General features: G+C 30.5%; 1 protein-coding gene and 1 long non-coding RNA gene across 6 annotated transcripts in view; one reads left to right on the forward strand and one right to left on the reverse strand.

Annotated features, from left to right (window-relative positions):
- The window catches only part of LOC147813821 (uncharacterized), a 579591-nt gene that overhangs the window by 67025 nt on the left and 490929 nt on the right, over nucleotides 1-21637 (forward strand). The gene's annotated exons all lie outside the window — the stretch shown is intronic.
- LOC107438721 (potassium channel subfamily T member 2) overlaps nucleotides 1-21637 on the reverse strand; it is a 518547-nt gene that overhangs the window by 52552 nt on the left and 444358 nt on the right. For all 5 annotated transcript variants that reach the window (XM_071179918.2, XM_071179919.2, XM_087159363.1 and 2 more), the window contains 5 exons: nucleotides 20503-20639; nucleotides 7868-7931; nucleotides 5516-5624; nucleotides 4637-4745; nucleotides 23-172 (listed from right to left, as the gene is read on the reverse strand). In XM_071179918.2, the coding sequence (XP_071036019.2) occupies nucleotides 23-172; nucleotides 4637-4745; nucleotides 5516-5624; nucleotides 7868-7931; nucleotides 20503-20639 (569 nt within the window). The remainder of the gene's footprint in view (nucleotides 1-22; nucleotides 173-4636; nucleotides 4746-5515; nucleotides 5625-7867; nucleotides 7932-20502; nucleotides 20640-21637) is intronic.

Genomic DNA, 21637 nt, shown 5'->3' on the forward strand with positions numbered 1-21637 from the left:
GTTTAAAATGAAAAAATCTTACTTTCTATGGGAATGAAATGATGCATATGTAAAGCTCTTTCCTTCGTATTCTCCGAAGAATCTACTGTCTCCAAGGCGTATGTGGTAAATTTCATTTCCAGAGCACTTGCCATAGAGTCTATGCCATTCCTCACCAGAAGTCTGCCCTTCTCTTTAAAAGAAAAATAAACATCACCAGTTATGAATAATATTTTAAGCTAACCATTTTAATATTTTCATATTAATTTAAGAAATAAATGAAAACATATTATTCTGAGATTGATTTATAACAAAGAAAAGAAACATTTCCCTACAGGAAATTTTTTATATTTAAATATATTTAAATATTCTGGAATAAAAAATATTCAACTATTTTGGAATTTTGTTTTTATTTGATAAGCTACACTCTCACGCTTATTGGTACGTCGGGTAGGGCGGAATATACCAGAGAGACGTGCAAAGTACTGTTTTGCGAAATTTAAAATAATTACAAATTAAAAGATCATAGTTTAATTTTGGTGTTTCTGTCTGAAACAATAGTAGTCCCGCAGTGACTCTTTGATTATATTTTACTAGGGGATCAAGCCCCCTGTTCGATGCTCCTCACCAACCTCGATGTCGTTTTTTGGCAGAAAACTGTTTTTCTACTAAAGTTAAAATTATTCACTTAACATATATGTACTAAAAGGAATTCTATCTGCTTACGCTTGTGCCTCCACTTACCACGTCCAAATTATCTACTAGTGTTATAAATATTTAGATCTATTAGTGAACAAAAGTAATTTTTCTAAGTAATCATTTTTCCAAATAGCGTTTATATTGTTATAACATTATATTGTTCAGACAAATTTGATGAGTTCACAACCATAATTTAGTTTTTGCTCAGAGAATCCCAAATACACAGAGCAATACACATATTACGTTTGCTGTAGCGTTTTAAGGTCCCATGTGTTTTAAGTAAGCTCGTTATTTTCTCAGCAAAATTGAAAATTTTCCTTTTTTGGCTACTGATTCTGGCCAAACCATTTAATCAAATCATTTAATCAAATCAAACCATTTAACCAAACCACTTAATCAAAAAAATTTTAAATCTTTTGAGAATACCATTCAATGCAGAACTAATTGCCCCTTAATTTTTGGTTTCTTTAAAAATTTAGTTGAGATTCACCGTTTATATGTTCAAAAGCTAAACCGAAGAAAAGAAAAATGCCAATATTTCACGGTTTTTTGACTCTTAAAAAATGTATTCACTACAAAAACCGTCTAAAGCATTTGAGTTGCCCAACGTGATTAAAATCCTTTCTGTCCTTTTTTAAGAATTAATACGAGGGATTATGTTCTGGTCAGTCATGAATAACCTCAAAATACACACGCACATACAAATAAATAAGTAAAATTAAGTTAAAAGGATGACCACTTTACAGGTGAGAAGCTGCGCAAGATTTCTTTAATGACGCTCAAACTTGTCGCAACCTTAGGTGTACGTTTAAAATTGAGCTAAGTTACTCCCTAAATTGAACCACATTATCGTGTCATCAGATTCAAATTTTGCAGTTTAGCTTTGAACCTTATTAATGTTGTAGCAAATGTGAAATGTTAAGATTCAAGGCATTTTAAGATTTTTGACAAAATTGTACATTGGACAGCAAAACTTTCTTTAATGATGTTAGGTTAACACTATTTAAACATGGTTATAGAAATAAAATTCAAACAAACGTTTCATTGCCTTTTCTGTTTTAAGGGTGATTACGTTCACATTTAAGTTATTTTATTGTACTTCAGTGTTTACTGCTAATTAAATGCTTGTTTTTCATTTAGACAACTTCCGATAAAAGTTCTTTTATTTCCAAGATTCTAATGAACCACTTCTTCAAAGAATTCGCTTAATAACAATAATGGAAATTACTCTTTGTCGTAAAATTTCTAAAGATAACGATTTAACTAATGAACGGAAATGATTAATCCTTAAACTTCCTTGAACTGACTAAATCTACTTAATTATCTTAAAAGAGAAGAGTCTTGTTCAGTTTGTTAACCTAATTTTTACTTTTCTCTGTGTTTTGAGCAACTTTTAATTGGTATTAAGCTTAAGGCGATTTTGCTAAATTTCGTCCTAACCAATAATTAACCAGCTAGAGTGCAGTAAAAATGACAAAGGATTTGCTCAACTGCAGCATGAAGTGTTGAAACTGCTCAAAAACAAATTGTGTTTAATTAGAAAGTTTATTGTTGCACTTTGCGAAATATTTAATCCAGTGTATGCAGGAAAATTGCGATACAAGTTGGTGTCGTGACTTTAGATCAACTGAAAAAATTCCCAAAACTACGTGTTTACGTACCTAATTAGAATCATGTTTTTCGATAATTTATTCTATTTTTCAATAACAGTTTTAATCGCTTACGGCTCAGAGTTTCATCTTGTAACACTTTGTTCTTTTGGGGAGCATGCCTTAGGATAGATTTCAATATGCTAATTAACGCTATGGGGTGTATACGTAATTCAGACAAATTATTCAAAAAGTCATGAATGGAAAGGTTTGGGACATTATATATGATGAATCACATCTTTTCTTAGGATAATTTTTTTACATTAAGCTGTTCCTTAATATTGTTGCCCTATAGGAACTTCATCAATTTCTGGAATTTTACTTAGATAGTAGTATAATATGCATCGAAACATCTTAATAATTTTTCATCAAAAATGTTCTCCTGAACTATTATATTTAAATAATGTGGTTTATTATTATGTTGAGATGACCTATTTGAAGATCAGATCCTCTCTTAAGATCTACAGATTTTTGATAATTTAAGAAATAATATACTTTAAATGTAATTAAATATTTTGATTACGCAATTTATCCTTCTTTTATTAAACTTTAAAACAATGTTTCTAGCGTTTCATGATCTTTTTTTTTAAAAAAAATGTGGTAACCAATTTTTGTAGTACGAGTTGTGGACTTATCAGCCTTTCTTGTTTATAAATTGATTCACTGATTTATTCATTTAGTAATGAACTAATTCACCGATTCACTTACTTAATGCTTCACCCATTCATTAATTCATTAATATGCTTATTCAGTATTTTACTAATACTTTACTAATTCAATGAATAGTTTCTTCATTTATTTGTTCATTTGCATATTATCTGATACTCATTTACAGATTTTAAATCCATCTCTCTTCGTTACATTAGTTTTCTTATTAACTCTTATCTCTTTTACTTTTTTAATTTAATTGGGAAATATTGAATGATTATCGCTTAGTTAAAAAATAGATAATCAAATTTTAACTACAGTTTTAAAAAGAAAATTTAAGTTCAAGAAATTACGAAGTCTTAGTTTAGTTTAAATCAAATATTGCAGTAAAAACTCGTTAAGGTATTTCTGCTGGAAATGTATATTTTTTTCCATTTAGTTAGCAAAACATATGCTGGGGCAAAAAAGAAATGATCTAAGAAAACTAGGCAAATAATGATATAAATTACTGTATCTTCTCTACATCTATATATAAAATATGTTGAGTATAAATTGCACTCAAAAGTGAAACATCTAAGATTTTATACTGTTGGTTATGTCTATATGTTTTTTTATAGAGTATTCTGTATAGTTTATTTAACAGATTAAAAATATTTTACTGAAACTCGTAGTTTTTGTAGCATTTAAAGTGAAAAAAAGGTGGTACTTGAATAAGCTCTTACAAAACTCTCCTCCTCTATCGATCGAGACATTTGGCATGCCAAGCAGAACATTTCCCTTTTTCTATAAATCTGACGTATTTCAAAATCATATTATATTTTCTACATGCTTTTTGTTTCTTGTCTCTATTAACGAGGCGTAGATAGGCATCCAGGGACAAACTCAGTTTTTTGGGCCTTTTGTAATATGGTGTAGGACTTAAAAGAAGGACTCTTAGGGACCATTTTTAGTTTTCGATAAAGTAAAAATTTAACTCAACCCCGCAATTGGAATTCTTTTTCTTTATTATTTATTTATTTATTTAAAATTTTACATTAAATAAGATTCTGCAACGTTATAAAACGATTAAGACAACATAATTCGATAACTTCATAAATTTTCATTTCGTACGATTTAAAATTTCATTTTATTTAATTGGATTTAAAATTTAATAGTGCATGTGATTCATGTAGTTTCTATTACAATTGATTGCGTTTTTTTTACTGAATGATACTCATATTTTCTAAAGACATTTTTAATATAACCTATACTCACAAAAATTTGTTAAAAACAATAAAAAATGTTTAAACTGCGTGCAAAACAAACTACAATATTTAGATTCATCCGCTTAAATTTTTAGGTAAATCGAATAAAAATTTGAAGAAGTTATGAGGCCCAAAATTAGCAAATCAAACAGGGGATATTTAAAAAAAAGAAAATAATTTTTACCCCGGAATGCATTTTTAATTATTTTTCATAAATTTTGCTCCCCTCTAAGGATGCGCCCGGGACAAATGTCCCCTTTTGCCCTTTTTGGCTACGCCACCGCTTGCAGTAGTAAACTATCGCAGAAGAGTTCCCTTTGTTACAGTAGTAACACATAAATCATATGTTAAGCACAAATAAACAAGTAAATTTGCTTTTTTTGTGCTACTGTTGTTTTATAATATTTTGATGCTTACTGTCCTCTGGATGTATGAAGTAGTAATGTGACAAGAGTAGATGTTCCTGGGCAAAGGCAGTTATTCGCCAGTAGAGCATACTTAAACTCATCTTCGCACACAACATGCTCTGAAAGAAATGTAAAAAAATGTAAATTAGATGACACATTTGATATTAATTAGGGATTAGTTAATAAAACAATTTTGATGTAGACAAATTATAGCAATAAATATACATAAGCAAACATTTATATACATTAATATCTTGTATTTTTATAATAAGATTACTCTGCTCTGTTAATTTGTGCATGCATGATTTGTTCGACAAATTGCTTGTATTACTGTTCTACAAAAGTGTTAATGAATATTTCGGCTGCGACTGTCAGTATACTACTTCCCGTGGTGTGTTGCACAGCTATGCACAATATCTGTGGCTTTAATTTTTTCATTGTGTTCCCTAAAATCATTGTTAAATAGGTTTTCATAATTTTGGAAATCAGTTTTAAAAATATTCTCAGTACCATATTAGAGTTTTCTACGAATTTTGCACCTGTAGACTGGCATCTACTTTAATTTTTTCTAGTAATTCAGGTGTCATTAGTTCGAATTTTGTTTTGCATATAATTTTTTTTATATACCTGCAGGTTTTAAATTTTTTGCCTTACAAGTATTACTTTTTTCGGTGACATTTAAAGGGGAAAAATCAAATAATGTTTCAAATTATAAGAAATATATTATTCAATGTTTTTCTTTATTTCTATTTTAAAGCTCTGATGATGTGCATAGGTGTTCTAGTTGTAGCATAAAAATGGAACTTCAATTAACTCATTCGATCAAATAGCCCAGCTCTCTCTCTACAGATAGTATTTAAATATTATATACTGAAGAGCAAAAACATACCAGCAAATGCAACATGAACTTTATTTTCAGGACGGAAGATCTGCACGTACTGAGGAACGTTGGGAGCAAAATCACGCACTGCCCAGGACCTGAGAATAGTATGCTCATCCTGAAAAATAACGAATGACATTTATTTTAACAAAACAAACCACACTTACTCGCAAAGAATTCCTCAGAAAATTGCAAGTAAAAATTAATTAAGATGTCGATAGCAACACTAAAATTCAATCCAAAAACAACCACGAGAATGTTATCTTAAAACTAATTAACAAGCAAGTTTAAATTTGGAATAATGATAGGCCTTATAAGAGATATGCAGTTATAGTAAAAAATTGCTAATTTCAAATTAGAGGGAAGCATACTAAAAGAAACAAGTAACGTAAAGAACAATCATGTGTTGTTTCTAGAAATTTACAAAAGATGGATGGAGCTATGAGTTCAGTTCTGAGTCACAACAAAATAGTCATTAACTGATTTAGAAGTAAAAACAAAATAAAATTTTCTTCAAAGTGTATCAAAATATAGTATCAAAAACACGTCATGTTAGTAAATGATAAACCTCACAACGTATTCTAGTTGAGTTGAGTTGAATGTAGGATTTAATGGCACAAGGTCCAAAAAAGGACATACTGCGCCAAACAAACGGTTTTTTTTTTCTCAACAAATGTAAGATAAAGCATATTTGTTTTGCCAAATTACATTATATTGTTGAAACTATACATGACACGCAAAAACAATGCATTCTAGAGAAACACCGCCCCCGCCCCTTTCGTCTTTTCAAGTGAAAGTATTGGTTGTGCCTCGAAAAAGACCAATGATTAGAAAACTCAGTCAAAAATAAATAGGGGATAAAAATGTACGGTTTGCTACATCCTGCTAAAAGAATCAGATAGTTTGTTTTAAACAATAAAGGTCATTTACAAACATCATCAACAGCTGTCGCTGATGAAGAAAAAACTGAAAAATAATATGTGGCCACTTCAACTAATATAATTCTATAGTCTAAGGACTATGATTTCTGACTGAGTCAGGTTGTTGCAACAAATCATGGCTACTTTTAGAAAGAAAAAAAAACCCTGGTTATTTCGAAAAGATTTTTTTCTGTTAGCAATACCATCTGTTGACGAACTTAATAACTAGTTTTCCATCTTAATATGAGAATAAATACTTTTATGAAACCATCGGTTATCTAGGTCAAGGCTAAACTTGACTGTTAAGTTATGGAATACGGATCTAGTTTAGCCTTGTCTAAGCAGCACGATATGGCTTACGTTTCTATCTCGTTTCGTCTTTCTTTGATTTTTCGTATCGTTAAATAGTTCTTTAAAAATAATTTTTTTTTTTTTGAACAAAGCATTAATTTTTTTCTTTTTATATTGATCAGAAATTTGAGCTTATATAATTATAAAGTGAGTAAATAATTGACTCAGATCACCAACTATCAAATTCTTAAAAAAGTGGCAGTTCTCTTGTCTATATTGTTAACGAAATGTTTCTGAGTTGAAAAAATACACTCTATAACAAAAAAATCGACGCACCAAGAACGCACTAAGACGCGCAAAATCGACGCTCGATCAGGCTGGAACGATGCCGACTGGGGACGTATAGTCTTTAGCGACGAATCCCGCTTCCAACTGTGTCCTGACGATCATCGAAGACGTGTTTGGAGACATACAGGGCAGAGGGGGGGGGGAGAGATCCTGCCTTCACTATTGCACGCCACACCGGCCCTCAAGAAGACATTATGGTCTGGGGTGCCATTTCCTTTGACAGCCGGACCCCTTTGGTCTTCATTAGAGGTACACTTACTGCACAGCGGTTCGTCGACGACATCCTAAGACCTGTTTTGCTACCGTTCCTTTTGCAGCGCCCTGGGCTGGTTTTTCAGCAGCACAATGCCAGACCATATACAGCACGTGTTGCTATGAACTGTCTGCAAGCTTGGCAAACTCTTCCTTGGCCTGCCAGATCACCAGATCTCTCTCCCATCGAGCATGTCTGGGATATGATGGGAAGGTGATTGCATCTGGCACGGAATGTTGATGACCTCGTTCGACAATTGGATCGAATTTGGCAGGAAATAACGCAAGAGACCATCCGGGAGCTTTATCGGTCTATGCCACGCTGTGTGGCAGCTTGTATCCAGGCTAGAGGCGGGTCAAAACCTCATTGAACTTGTTACTGTAACTCTGCAATAAATTATTCAATTGTTCTGAAATTTTAATCACTAACTATTCTGTACATTGTCTTCCTTTTCACCAATTCAATCGGACAACTCCTTCTTGGTGCGTCGATTTTTTTGTTATAGAGTGTAAAAAAATCTAAAATTTCTAAATTTTAAAAAGTACTTACAGCAGCGCTTCTATCGACATAGTTTCTTGCAGCCAGTATAAAACAAGCTTCAGCTGCATTCATCCTGTGCAGAAGAGAGACAAAATTATAAAACACAGAACAGAAATCCATTTGAGATTTCTTTTGCATAATACAACAATACTCCGCATGAACAAAGATGTACAAAAGGGGGAAGAAATTAGATATGCGCATACTTTAAGTTTCCAGGTTTCTGATGTATTTTCTTTCTGTTAAGGCTTATAACATTGCTTGGATCTAAATATATCTTATTCAATAATTCAAAAAGTGCGAAGATAATTCTTTTGTAATCTAGCTTCGCGAAAACCATTTGAGAAAAATTTGAATATTTTTATTATTTCCCTTCCGCCAAATGTTTTACTAACCTTTAAACGTGTCGTAAAATAACTGGCACTGGGAATAATCAGTCATGTACATTAAAAAAAAGGAGTACAAATGGTAAAAACCTGATGCAAGTGTTTTTTTTTAAAGACGCTAAGCGACAATTTTTTCATTAGTGAAGTCATTAAATGAATTTACTTATCTTTTTTTTTTATGAACTCAAAACCGTTAATTAAGGATAGAGTTTTTTTTTAGTTCTCATTATTAAATTTTTTATTGATGTATTTTTTTTTCTTTTTTGGTGGTTCTAAGGATTTATATTCATGATTTTTTTTTTGACACACGAGATAAAATCAATATCCTAATAGACGAGTTTTATTAAATGAATTTCATTGTTAACTTAGAACATCTCAAAATAGCAGAAATCAGCTGATTTGGCTGACTAATTGTCTAATGTATCAGTATACGCTGTTAAGAAATAAAGGTATCAAATATGGGGTAACAAATTAATTTCAAGGGGTCTGGAAGGTTTTGATTTCATTGAAAAAAACTTTTTAAACTTTCTATAACTTATTTAAAATTTGCGTTAGAATTCTGAATTATTTTCAGGTGTTAAATTGAAGCACCGAAATTTTTAAATGCGAACACTTTTGTCAAATAATGCGAAGAACTTATATATTTTAGTTTTCTTCAGAGCTGAAATTTGAAAAAAAAAAAGAGATACCAAGACGTATTGCGCGCACGATAAAAGTTATAAAAATCATGTTAAGGACTGGAAATAACTTTTAATAGGATGTCTATCAAATACACTCTCTTTTTAAAAAAAATATAATAAATTAACAGAAAAAAAGGCATAAACATAGAAATTTTTTAAGTTTAAGCACTTTTGTGAAATACTGCAAATAACATTTATAATTTAGTTTTCATCAGAATTAAAATTTGAAGAAAAAACGAGTATATTAGGACATCTTACGTGCAGGATAATCATAAAAATCATGTTAATGACTTGAAATAATTACTTATAGGTAGTCGACTATGTTGAAATCATACTAAATGAAAAGATTGAAAAATAGTATTTTTTTTAATAAAAAAAATCGGATTTTTTACAAATAAAAATAGATTTGTCTTTATCAAAAAGATATAAATGTATAATATCATTCATGTTCTAATATCAATTGAACTACATGCTAATACTCAAACCAATCACTAAGTTTTAATTTAACAGGTTTATTCGAAGTCGCGTTATTTTGTGCGCCTTGTGAAAGAAAATGAGAATTGAAAAATTTTATTTTTTGAAATAGTTTTCATAAATTTTTTAAATATGTTTTTATTCTTTTTAAATCTGGAATAAATATATTTAAACAAAATACGTGAATTTGCAGACGATTTAAATTTAGGAAGTCTTTGTGATATTTTCTGTTTTCTGTGTTTTTGTGTAACTTTAGGAATGTTGTGAGAGCATTATCTTATACTCGGTGTTAAATTACTACGAATGAAACGGGTTATAATAAAGTTCTTTTCAAGAAAAAAAAATTTAAAATTCTTTTAAGAAAAAACATCTAGGCTCCTTGAATACACACAATAAAAATAACTATGTGTTTCAGAAAAGACGTCTTCTTCTACATCAGGTAGTTAAAAATGACGATGAGGTAAAATGGATGGACAAAGCTGATTCTCACTTATATATTACATTAGCTTGTGCTTCCCTTTTTTCTACTTTTTCATTTCCCTTCCTTTTTTCTCTTTCTTTCTCTCACACTATTTTTGTTACGTCTTTTTTTATCTTCTTTTTTTGTTCTTTCTTCTTCCATGCGTTAGACAAAATTTCCCTTCGATCATTCTTTACGGCCCATTTTCTAAAATTGTCATTTTTAGCTACCTGATAAAGGTAGGCACGTTCTTTTTGAAATGGGAAATTTTTATTGCCTAATACAGTGTCTTAAGAAATGTCGATATTTATGATTTTAAACAGTCATGATCAATGATGAGTGAAACTTTAGCTAAGTGTAACCATGAAACAGAATGCCTTAATAAGGAAAGAAACACGAAAATATTTTTTTTTCATACTAAAATTCATAGTTTGACCCACAGTTTTTTTTCACTTCTAAAGATTTAGACTTTTCCCTTCTTACATTCTAAAATATGTGTTTGCTTTTATATATACAGGGTGTTTATAAAGTACCGGACCCATTTTGATGTTTAATAACTCGTAAAATTATAAAGATAGATTAAAATGAATAACATAAATGGTTAGATAGACTCAAAAAGTTTCATGTCCCTAGTCAATGAACTTCCACGTGTGCCCCTTCGTCGCACGGAGAATATCAAGTCGATAGTCAATTTCACGCCAGGTAGCGGCAAGCATGTCGGCATCCACAGAGGCTATTGCGGTTGTAATTCTGGCTCTTAGGTCATCAATGTTCGACACGATCCTCCTGTAAACATTGTCCTTTATAAATCCCCAAAGAAAAAAATCCAGCGGAGTTATATCAGGTGATCTGGGTGGCCAAGGAATTGGACCTCCTCACCCAATCCATCTTCCTGGAAAATGGTCATTCAAAGAACTACGAACGATGATACCCAATGAGGTGGTGCACCATCTTGTTGCAAAAAGACATGCGGCTGAAGCTCTTCTAGTTGTGGAAATACGAAGGTATTATCGAATAAGAAGGTATATGTGGGTATCATCGTGAAAAAAAAAAGACCTTAAAAAAAGATCTTGAAAAAAAGACATTAATAGTTTAGTCAAGAGAGCGGTTAAAATCTTTGGTCCCTTAATGTTAATTTTACTTTTTTGTATATTTCTCAACATCTTAGAAAGTTTTTAAGCAAATTAAATTTCTCTTTGCATACAGCTATCCAGATATGTGGATTTCAAAATTATATCTAAGCATTAAAAATATTTAAATTTGAGTTTTTGATAAAATAATTTTTAGGCTTTTAAGATCATCTTAATTAACCTATTATATAAATACTAGGAGGCTTCGCCGCCCTGCTCGCTGGCGCTCACCAACCCCCGGAACTGCTTTCGCAGTTCATTTCGGATTGCTTCGCAATCCAATGCTCGCTTTGCTCGCTCATTGGATACGTTTTTAACGTCTAGTTTTTGTATACTTTTTTGAATACTGAAGTTCCGAAAACTTTTCACTTTAGAAAATTCTAAACTTGTACATTTCAATCTTAATTTGAAATTGCATACAGTTCACATATTTTTTTTAATCACACTATTCTAAATTTCAGTTGTTGAAAAAAGTAACTATTGTAAGTTTTGTTTTAAGTCTTTCCCACCAGAGGGCTAAAGCCATGTATGAACGCCGGATGTAAAGCATCGGCTTTGATGAAAATAATTTTGTATTTTTAATTCTCTGAAGGGCGCCACCTTAATAATATGGAATTTGTAAAATAAATGAAGATATTTTGGATTGTTGATGAAGCCCGTCATTTTGTGCTTTCATCAGTGTTCAGAAGCAGAACAACTATAAGTTTTTTATTTTATCACAAAAATATAAAATGTATAAAAAACAAAGAAAAGAGTAAGAAAATGAGTATAGTCATAGAAAAAGTTAAAATTATAATGTAGTATTTGTCAGTTAAAATAAAACTTTTTGTTTAAGTCATTGCTAACAATTCAAATTTCTCCGAGGCAATTCTAAAGTATAAATTAAGGTAGTATTGTTAAGTTGAAACACAATATTTTTAGTTTTGATGTCAACAATACAATTCAATTTTTCACAAATACGATTGTTTTTTATTGTTAAGTTCAATGTCAACAATTCAAATTTTTCTGAAGCAACTCTTAACCTTTAAATATTATTTTTTTTATGTACACATTTCTAAATGTCAGTATTCAACCACAAAACAACTTAAAGTCCTCAAATTTAGCATGAAGTTGTAAAATGTAATGAAAAAGGGTCATAGCAATAATGAAAGTAGAAGTAAAGTTAGTACTGAAAAATTAAAACAATATTTTTAATCAATGAGCCAAGTTCTTCAAGAAGCAGTTGTAGAAATAGGCTGTTTATTTATAACTTTTTATAGAATTTCTTTAAGAACACAATTGTTAATTTGGGCATTTGGCGATACAATACTTTTAGAATTGAAGGATTTGTTACGTCAAGCGCTCAGGTATCATAATTTTGATCTAGTTGCGCTTCTATGTCATTTTGATTTATGTTGCTAAGTTAACTTTCAAAAAATTCTATGGCTGGCAACAGCATTTTTATTTTTTAAGTTGTTTATTTTAATTTCTTTTAGAATTCGTTATTTTTTTAGCGAAATGTTTTTTAACCTAACAGAATTCTTTGCCGACTGTTTTCTCTATGAATGAAGAAAATAAAGTAAATATTTAACTGTTGTGAAAAGAATCTTATTTAGTTGTACAAAGTACTTCAGCCAAAATTTGGGAGCCACGTAAGAGAATTGTATATATTAGATCAGAAACACATCATTAAAAGGCAGAATGCTTTGGTGTTTTCAAAACAAAGCAAACGTTGCCACCGACGGAAAAGAAATACAGCCAAAATTTGGGAGCCACGTAAGAGAATTATATATAATAGATTATTTATAATATATAAATTTTTTTAAAATTTAGCTTTCAGCGAATTATTATAAAAAGGATTTGATTTCTCATGCTTCCTACGCGCAATGATTCATCTAGCTAAATTTAAGCCGAAAACAGCCTGAATTGTGTGTAATCTTCTACTCATAACTTAATTAGAAAAATAATTTAGACCTTATAAAGAATTAATGAATTGTTAGCTTTTAGAAGGTAATTATCGTATTTTATCTTTTACCGATGAACTCATTAAGTACTTTGGCTTCCTTCTTTGTCTTTTTAAAGTTCTCTTTTTTTTTTTTTAAAAAAACTGTCATTAAATAGAGTCCTTTACACGTGTATTGAAATTTAATCCCGTTAAGTTTTTTTCTTACTTAATGAATGAAAACTTCTCTTTGAGAAAAAATTAAAAATTTATCATGTTTTAATCTCTTATAGTTTTCGTATCGTTTCTAAAGGAATTCTTCCATTAAAGCTAACTATGGCGAGCTTTGCTGTGACTAGTATTTTATTTCATTTATTTTTCTTTAATGAAAGGAAACTAAATTTGCACAAATTGGGAAAGAAACATATATGTTCTCGACATTAATCTTGAATATTCATAAAACTATCAAAAGTTTTTAAAATATAAACTAAATATGTTTTGTACGCAAGCTGTAAAAACAATGTTACTCAAATGATGTTAGTGTTTTCAAAACACGAATGTTTCAAAACACCATGTCCTACCATCTTCAATGGCTCAACAGCCCGGGGAGATACCTGGATTTTCTTATAGACAATCCTATTTTTGGATATTTTCTTTCAAATTTTTATTTTCAAGAAGTCAAGATCCCTTTTGACACAATCGATCTACCTTCCTTGGGATGTTTGTCGAGGTATTTTCCCAATGGATTTAGTCAAAGGAATTTTTATCATCTCTTATCCTGGTGCATTTTATCCACATGCCGCAGTAGTCAAAGCTAAACATTTTGCATTCTTAGAATACTTCGAATAATTTGTTTTTCAAAAATTGCAAGGGTCTCTTCATCAAGTGTATTTTGTTGCTATGTCTCTGATGCATACGTTAGTATAAATGCTATAAGAAACAATTTAATCAATATTTTACTAAGTACGCTTACAGTAACAAGTTTAAGAATACTAAGTATGATGGAATTTTTTTTCCGGTCATAAATGTTTGCATCTGAAACTCTTTTCTGCATTTCTTGAGTTATACTGTGGCTATTATTAATTTCTGATGTGCAAATATATGAAGACATACACTTTTTCAATCATGTGATTTCTAATTTCCAAAAAGGCAATTTGATTCTCAGACTTCATGTAAAGCATGTTCTTTGTTTTACTCAACTAAAATTTATTTATTTGTTTGTTTTTGCATTCAGTTCTGACACACGTGCAACTTCAGAAAGCTTGGGTAGCCCGAAAAACAATTGCAACATCTTCAGCAAAAGTTAGCCTCTCGATTGACTTAGACTGAGTGAATAGTTTTCATTTGATATTAGTATGATATTTGATTTCATTTGATTTGAGTACCCTAAAGCCTTTTTAACCCCTTAACTGCCGAGTGAAATTAACGTGATTCACTCCCCAGTGCCACCGTTTTTAGCTCAAGTGCAGTTCCTTACACGGTGTTTTGGTGGGGGGAAATGATACACGCTTTGCAATTTAAAAACAGTTTAGTTTTACAAGACAAGAAAAAAGAAAGAAAGAAAATGCAAAATTTAAATTAAAAAATAAAAATACAATATAAAAGATGTTAAAACTTAGCTGTTGTATGATAAATCCTGAAACATGGTTGGACACATCACATTCATCGCACTGATAGCGGGATTTTTTTTGGATTTTTTTTCTTGAACCAACAGCACATTTTTGCGATGCATTTTTCTTTGAAGACGTTGATGGAAATAATAAAAAGCACCAAATACATACGGGAAACGAAAGCGAAAAAAGAATAAACTCGACCTTACTCAAATAAATACAACCAAGCGATTAATACAATATCACTTTTCCATAACATCCTTTTCCCTTTCCCCCTCATCCGAAATTAGTAATACATTCGCAAAGCAAACACTTTCAAGGCCATTTTACTGCATTTAGAAGTAGGGGGTGCAGTTCTATTTATAGCAGCGCAATACAAAGCATGGTACTTCGGGAAAGCGTATATATACGCCTGTGGCAGTTAACGCATCGAATGGCCGAAACGTATATATACGCCCGCGGCAGTTAAGGGGTTAAGGAGTACATTGAACAACAGACAAGCCATAACGTTGCCCTGCCTCACTCGATTCCTAGCTTACAATTGCTTGGTTAGATCATTCTATGAACGAATATAGAAGCGGCAACACTACCAAGTTGTCGAAAAATATTATATACTGAACAAAACTCAGTAAAGCGACAACCCATGTCCTTCTCAGTTTTCTTGACCTTGGGGTCTGGGAGACAGGAGCCGGTTAGGTGGTCAGCCGAATGCGGAACCCCCAGTGCTTAGTTCCCAAGCATGCTTGGTAGTCATTTATCAACCCACTGAAGGGATGAAAGGCTGAGACAATTTTTCCCGGCTCAAGGATTGAACCCAGGACCTGTGGCACGAGAGCGCGAAGCTCTACCACTTAGCCATCAGGTGTCAAAAAATATGACATAAAATATTTAAATCTAAAAATTTGCATAACAGCTTATTAATTTCAATACGCCTCAAATTTTTAAAATTTATTTTGAAAAAAAAATACCATTTTGATGGAATAATCAAGAATTTGTAGTTTGTGAAAAACCGCTTTCCATTCATATCTACATCAAACATTACCTGTAAAAAGGGGAAAAGGAATCTAAGATCAAAAAACAAATATTTCTGAGTGAAGTTTTGATTGCTTTCATCATATTATTTAAAATACACCCAACTTTTGGCGAATCATTCAGGAAAATGCATTTGATGTTCAAATATTGCAAGCATGAATCACATTTAGGATGTGATTTATTGGAATTGGAATAACATCGTATCTATTAATAATTATAAATTAGAAAAAACTTATTAATAAAATATTACGAGCGGTCTAAAGGGGATTACTTTGATTAAGAGGACAAAATTACTTTTTTTAATGATTAAGTACATAATTTGCTCGAATTAGAAATCTCTTCAATGTTTAAACTTAATTGAGAAATAATGAGTGTATTGTGTAAATGTAAAGATATAAATTATCATCAATGTAAGGATATATAAATTATAAAGTCAACAACAACTTAAAAAATAAAACGAAGCATCATTTTTTTTTCTTTTTGAAATTGTGTTATGTTCTAACTTTTAAATGTTCATAGAAGTTTCTTTTGTGTCTAATATCAACATTGAAAATACAAAATGCAAATATTGCATGCAAAATATTGCATGCGATATATTGATACTAACTTAAATTTTCATAATAGATTTTCTCGTAAAACGGAGTATTTGAATAAATATTCGAAAATAGCTTTTTGAAAAGTATTAAAAACTAATTTTAGCTTCATTTGTTAACATCTAGCCATAGAATTATTTACATTACACCGAGGAAAAAATTTTCTTGCGAGAAAATGATTGCAGATTTAAAATCAGGGACGTGAAAATTGCCAATATCTGTTATAAAATAGCATGCAACATAAAAAAAAATTGTTCACTAGCGTTATCTATACAAATGAATTCATATTTTCTTGGCCAAAATTAGTCGAGTTATTTAATAAAGAAGAAAGATGCTACACATAATTTTTTAACACCATATTACTTTAACTCTTGTTTTCGTATCTGTACGGCCACTTTCCAATTAGCTAGAGAGCCTAAATTGCAACTATAGCTTTGTATCAATTGAGAGTACACGTTTCATTCATTTCATGACAGATACAAGATACAATTACAGATACAAGACAGATACAATTTACCACAAATGTATTTTACTCAACTTTTTGTCAAGTAAACTTATGTTTCTTTGGCATGTTTTTTCTTAAATATATGTAGTTTCAGGTGTGGCAATTTTTTTTCTTTTAAATTACCCAAAATTGCCTGTTGCAAAGATGATGTACGAGATTTAAGTAGATGCTAAATTTCTAAAGGTATGCAAATGAGCATCTTTATTTATTTTGAAAATATAAGCTACATTTTCATCACATCCTTTCACAATCCCTTCATCATTTTGATGAATTTATGAAAGGGTGTCTATAAACAAGTTATAATACATTCAGAACTCGGCTATGCATCCATATTAATTCTTTAAAATTGAACAATTGAATGAACTTTAAAAGTTAGCCTGTGCTTGAGCTAAAAGATCAACTTCGACTCCCTCCAGATTGAATTACCATGCGTTCTTTGTAATTTTAGAGCTTGCCGTTGAAATTAAGAGCTCAAAATTCCTGTGTGATTTATTCAAAAAGCGAGGTTAGAATTAATTTAAAGTTTACTCGAGATGATCTAAAATTTGATGCATGTAAATTATTTAAATGATTGGGACAACGAATGTTACAATAAATTGAGCAATTTCAAATCGATAATGTTGATTTACTGTTATTTCTTTTAACAGATAGCTTTTAACAGTTATACTGTTCGTCACTTTCTTAATTGAATTTATGATTTAATGCCATACAAGAAGAACATAGTGTACATTTACTAAATAAAATTTAGCAATTTTAGCACGGGAGTGCTTGAATTTTTTATACGGCGATTTAAGTTACGAAATCAAACACATAAATGTACTTTTTTTTAAAACTGATATGGATTTTCGCCCCACAAATTTAGAAAAATAGATGCGGTCCCAATAGTTTAGAAAGGTGAGAGGTCAAAAATTTGTGTCTTTTTAATGTAAATTTCACATTTTGCATATTTTCCCACGTCCATGGAGAAAATAAACTTATTTATACAAAGATTATTCGCCATAAAAAATAGTTTTAATGCTAATTTATTATTATTTATTTTTTAATAGTCAAAACATTTTTTAACTATAAAGTATATAAAATTTTTACCTGATTTCAAAGCATATTTTGAATGAAGAAATATAAAATTTTAATTATTTAAAAAAAATATCGAATATTTAAATTTTTACTTTAAACAAATGAATCAATTACGTCCAAATTTTGGATCTTGCTAACTAAAATAGGATAGATTAAGATCATGTAAATGATACTTTATAATTCAAAAATATTCCGACCATTGTTCATACATGTAATATGTAAAAAATAATCAATGAAGAAAAATATAAATTATTTTTAATAATAATTTATAATAATATTTATGCGAAAATATCTTTTTCTTATCGTTGGATAAACGACTTTCGTAACTGTGTGTGAAGAATTTTGCTAAGAGCCTAAATACTGCCAGAGAGAAAGCTAAGTAATCAGAAATTGTACTTAAAATTTTTGATCATTTCTTTTTGTTTTAGGTCACATTTTGCTTTGCGACAAAAAATCTATAGGACTTAGAAACTTGAAATCATAAAGGCATGTAGAAAAAAATACAGTGAGTACTAAATGAATTAAAGAAGTTAAGATTTGAAAATTTCCAGGATTATTAACTCTTACACTTGCAGGAAAAAAATTCCACGGTCAATCTGTAGCCCTCTGAAATGCAACTATGGAGTTAAAACGTGGAAATATAACCAGCAGAAAAAGCCATTTTTTAAACGTGAACCTAACGCAAATCTTGTTTGAAAGTTTTTGCAAATTTAAGTTCTTTTTTGTGATTTTTTTCCCAATTTCCTGTTTTAAATATTGACTATTCATCCATTGTTGCAGAATATTTATTTTTTCCTTACAAGATGTTCATTTCATAAACTCTCCCTTGCGTAGATGTCAATTGAGTACTTGTACTTTAAGAAGAAGATCGCAGATACCCACACATGTGATCTACGGCATCAGTAACAGCCGGTCGTTTATAAGAAAAATGGCGTGTTAAAGTTGAGCTAAGTTTCTCCAAATAAGTTAAAATGTAATTAAAGTGAAGTTAATTAAATACAGCACCGTATCGCACATCGAATTGGTTGAAATATAATTCTTTCTCGTCTATGCCTCTTGCTTAACTTAGATTTATTATTTGTTTATGTATTTTATTGTACCCGTGATTTATTTTTGTTTTGTGAACCTGGTCACTTCGATGCATAATTAGATTGTTTATGTTCCACATGACTTCGTACCAGTCTTTGTGTTAAACAAGAAATATAGTGAAAGAATTGCAATCTTTGTGAAAGAATTGTGGTGAAAGAATATAGGATGTATCACTTTAAGAGAATTGATACTTGACGGGCTTGGCCTACTCGAAATAGAATGATAGGAGCAGTTGAAAATGTAAACAAATGATACGTTTCAACAACCAATCAGGATCGAAATATCCCTACTTCGTCACTTGCAGGTATCCCATTAAAAGTAGCAAGAGAGACAGAGAAAGAAATTGCGTGTTGCCAGATATGAATCTTAATTTTTATTGTTAAAGTTTTATAAATGAAAACAAATATTTATAAAAAGTGATACGAATCGTTCCCTAATTTGAATATTTGTAAGTTTCATCAACGAGTTAAATTACTTTCTTTTTATAGAGTACCACAATCTGTGTTCGTTAAGGGTAAACTTATATAGGGTAAACTAACCAGTGAAGGAACAATTAAGCTTCGCTTGCCTTCTAAAAAATCATATTAATTTCAAAATTCGTAATTTTAGTTAAATGACAGTGTCAACACATTTGTCACTAATTGCAAATTATGTAAAAAAAATTGTAGAGAACTTACATAATATTATTTCAAAGTTTTGGAGGTTCAAATAACAAGTAGTAAGAAGACCAACCGAACACAGCTCTTACCACTGAATGAATACCCAGTAAAGGAACACTTAATTTTGGTTATTTTTTAATGCTCTTTATGAATTTATAAGCCATACAAATATTTAAAGACAAGCCTATTCTTGAAATTATAACATATAGATACTTGGAAAATGTTAATTTTTTTTCGTAATCATGAATTGAAAACAAAAGTGTCAACATATTAACACACACTGTTCATTCACTGGGAAATCTATGCCCAGTAAAGGAACACTTGTTCCTTCACTGGTTTTTCATCGTTTGGTGACCCAGTGATTAAGCACCCCCTTATCTCAGTACTTTATTATGCTTAAAAAAATTAAACGTACCTTCAATAACTATATTCTGAATTCTCTTTTTCACAGTGAGAACTATTATATGCAATTAATTCCACTTCAAACATATTATAAACACTCACCTTATAATTTTTTCAAATAAACAAGGTGTTGCAGACATAATAACAAATTCAGAAATTTTTCCAGAGAAGTCTATTTGACCAGGTAATCCAAAACATTGCTAGATGACTGCCTATTGTTTGGCAGTAAGCTATTGTTATCAATCAATCTAAAGAAACACTTTCAAATTCTTATTTTTAATCAATATATATATGAAATGCTCCTTCACTGGTTGGTTTACCCTCAGAAACCTGGTGTGCTTCTCTCTCAAAAGCTAGGGAAAACCTACAATTGGTTCATTAAATACGTTGAGGTAATAATGTAGTTCTCGCAGTTAGTAAAGGGAAAACTTGCATAATTGAACCAAAAAATAGAATAAGAAAACCGGATGTGAATAATAAAGTGTGCGAAAGTATTCTATTTTGAGTAATAAATTAAGAAAGAGAATTTAGATAAAGAAATAACATAAAAGGATTCGTTAAAGGTTTGTTATGTTACATGTATGTGAAATAATTTTGACTTTTTGGTATTCTTTGAAGATTGATGGGCATACCTTGCTCTTGTAAGATCGGTATCTTTGAGAGCTGAACCCTGAATGTAAATCACTCTCTGAGCCCACATAGGTACTTGAAGAATCATCTTCATTGTAGCATCCAACTCACAAGGGGAGAGAAGTACCACATAAAAATCCTAAAAATACACAAAGAAAACAATTTTGATTGGGTTGTTTTCATTTTTAGGAGTTAGTTTTTTAAGAAATAATTAAGTTTGGATCATAATTACGTTTGGAGAAATAAGTAGGTAATCATTACATAAAACTGCATACAAAGATCTCATTTTAAATTTATCTATACATTATTATTAAAAAAAATCAAGACTAAAAACAAATTATGCTACGTGAATTTTTTAAAAGTTTCTTCTGTAGATGTCAAGGCTCTTCTGTATACCAAAGCCAAAACAATGATTACGTGGAATCATATTTTAAAATAATTAAGATAGACTGGCGGACTAGGTCAAAAATTAGGTTGTCCTGGAGGAACGGTCAGCAAAAGGCCTTGCCTTGTCTCTCCATGGGATGCTGTGCCAAATATGATGATGAATTTTATACACACAACTAATAGTAATAAGTTACAGTGTGACAGTCTACTAATAAAATTTTTCTTTTGCTGTTGGCATATTATTCTTTTAAAAATATAAATATTTTAATATTTAATTATTTATATGCATAGTATGATTATACTACTATACATTTTTCTCATTGTTCTTTTTTAATTTTATTGAAATTTATTTTTCTTCGCAAATCTAGATTGTATAAAAAATGATTCGTATACAAGATATTTACTGGCTAGAACATGTTACATTGCCAACTAGATGGTGTTTTGAGGTTATGAAAAAAACAGCATTTGCCAGTAACAAAAAAAGAGGAGAAGTTGAACCATGAAATAGGTTCACCCTAATTTCAATGATGCTAATCAACTGATTCTTTTACGACTAGATAGCTAACTTCAGTGCAAGTAAGGAAGCTGCGTTTATGAATGTCCCATTTGCTGAATTCTTATATTAGAAATTTTACTTCATAAACGAGGAAGAATATTATATTTACATTAATGCAGAAAAAGAATAGAATTGTCCAAAGTCGAAAGCAAGACCACTTTTTTGAGATAGGAAGTAACAAATTCTTGTTAAAA

Source organism: Parasteatoda tepidariorum, chromosome 3 (assembly GCF_982258835.1).
Source record: "Parasteatoda tepidariorum strain Cologne lab strain chromosome 3, Ptep-v5.0, whole genome shotgun sequence".
Lineage (NCBI taxonomy): Eukaryota > Metazoa > Arthropoda > Arachnida > Araneae > Theridiidae > Parasteatoda > Parasteatoda tepidariorum.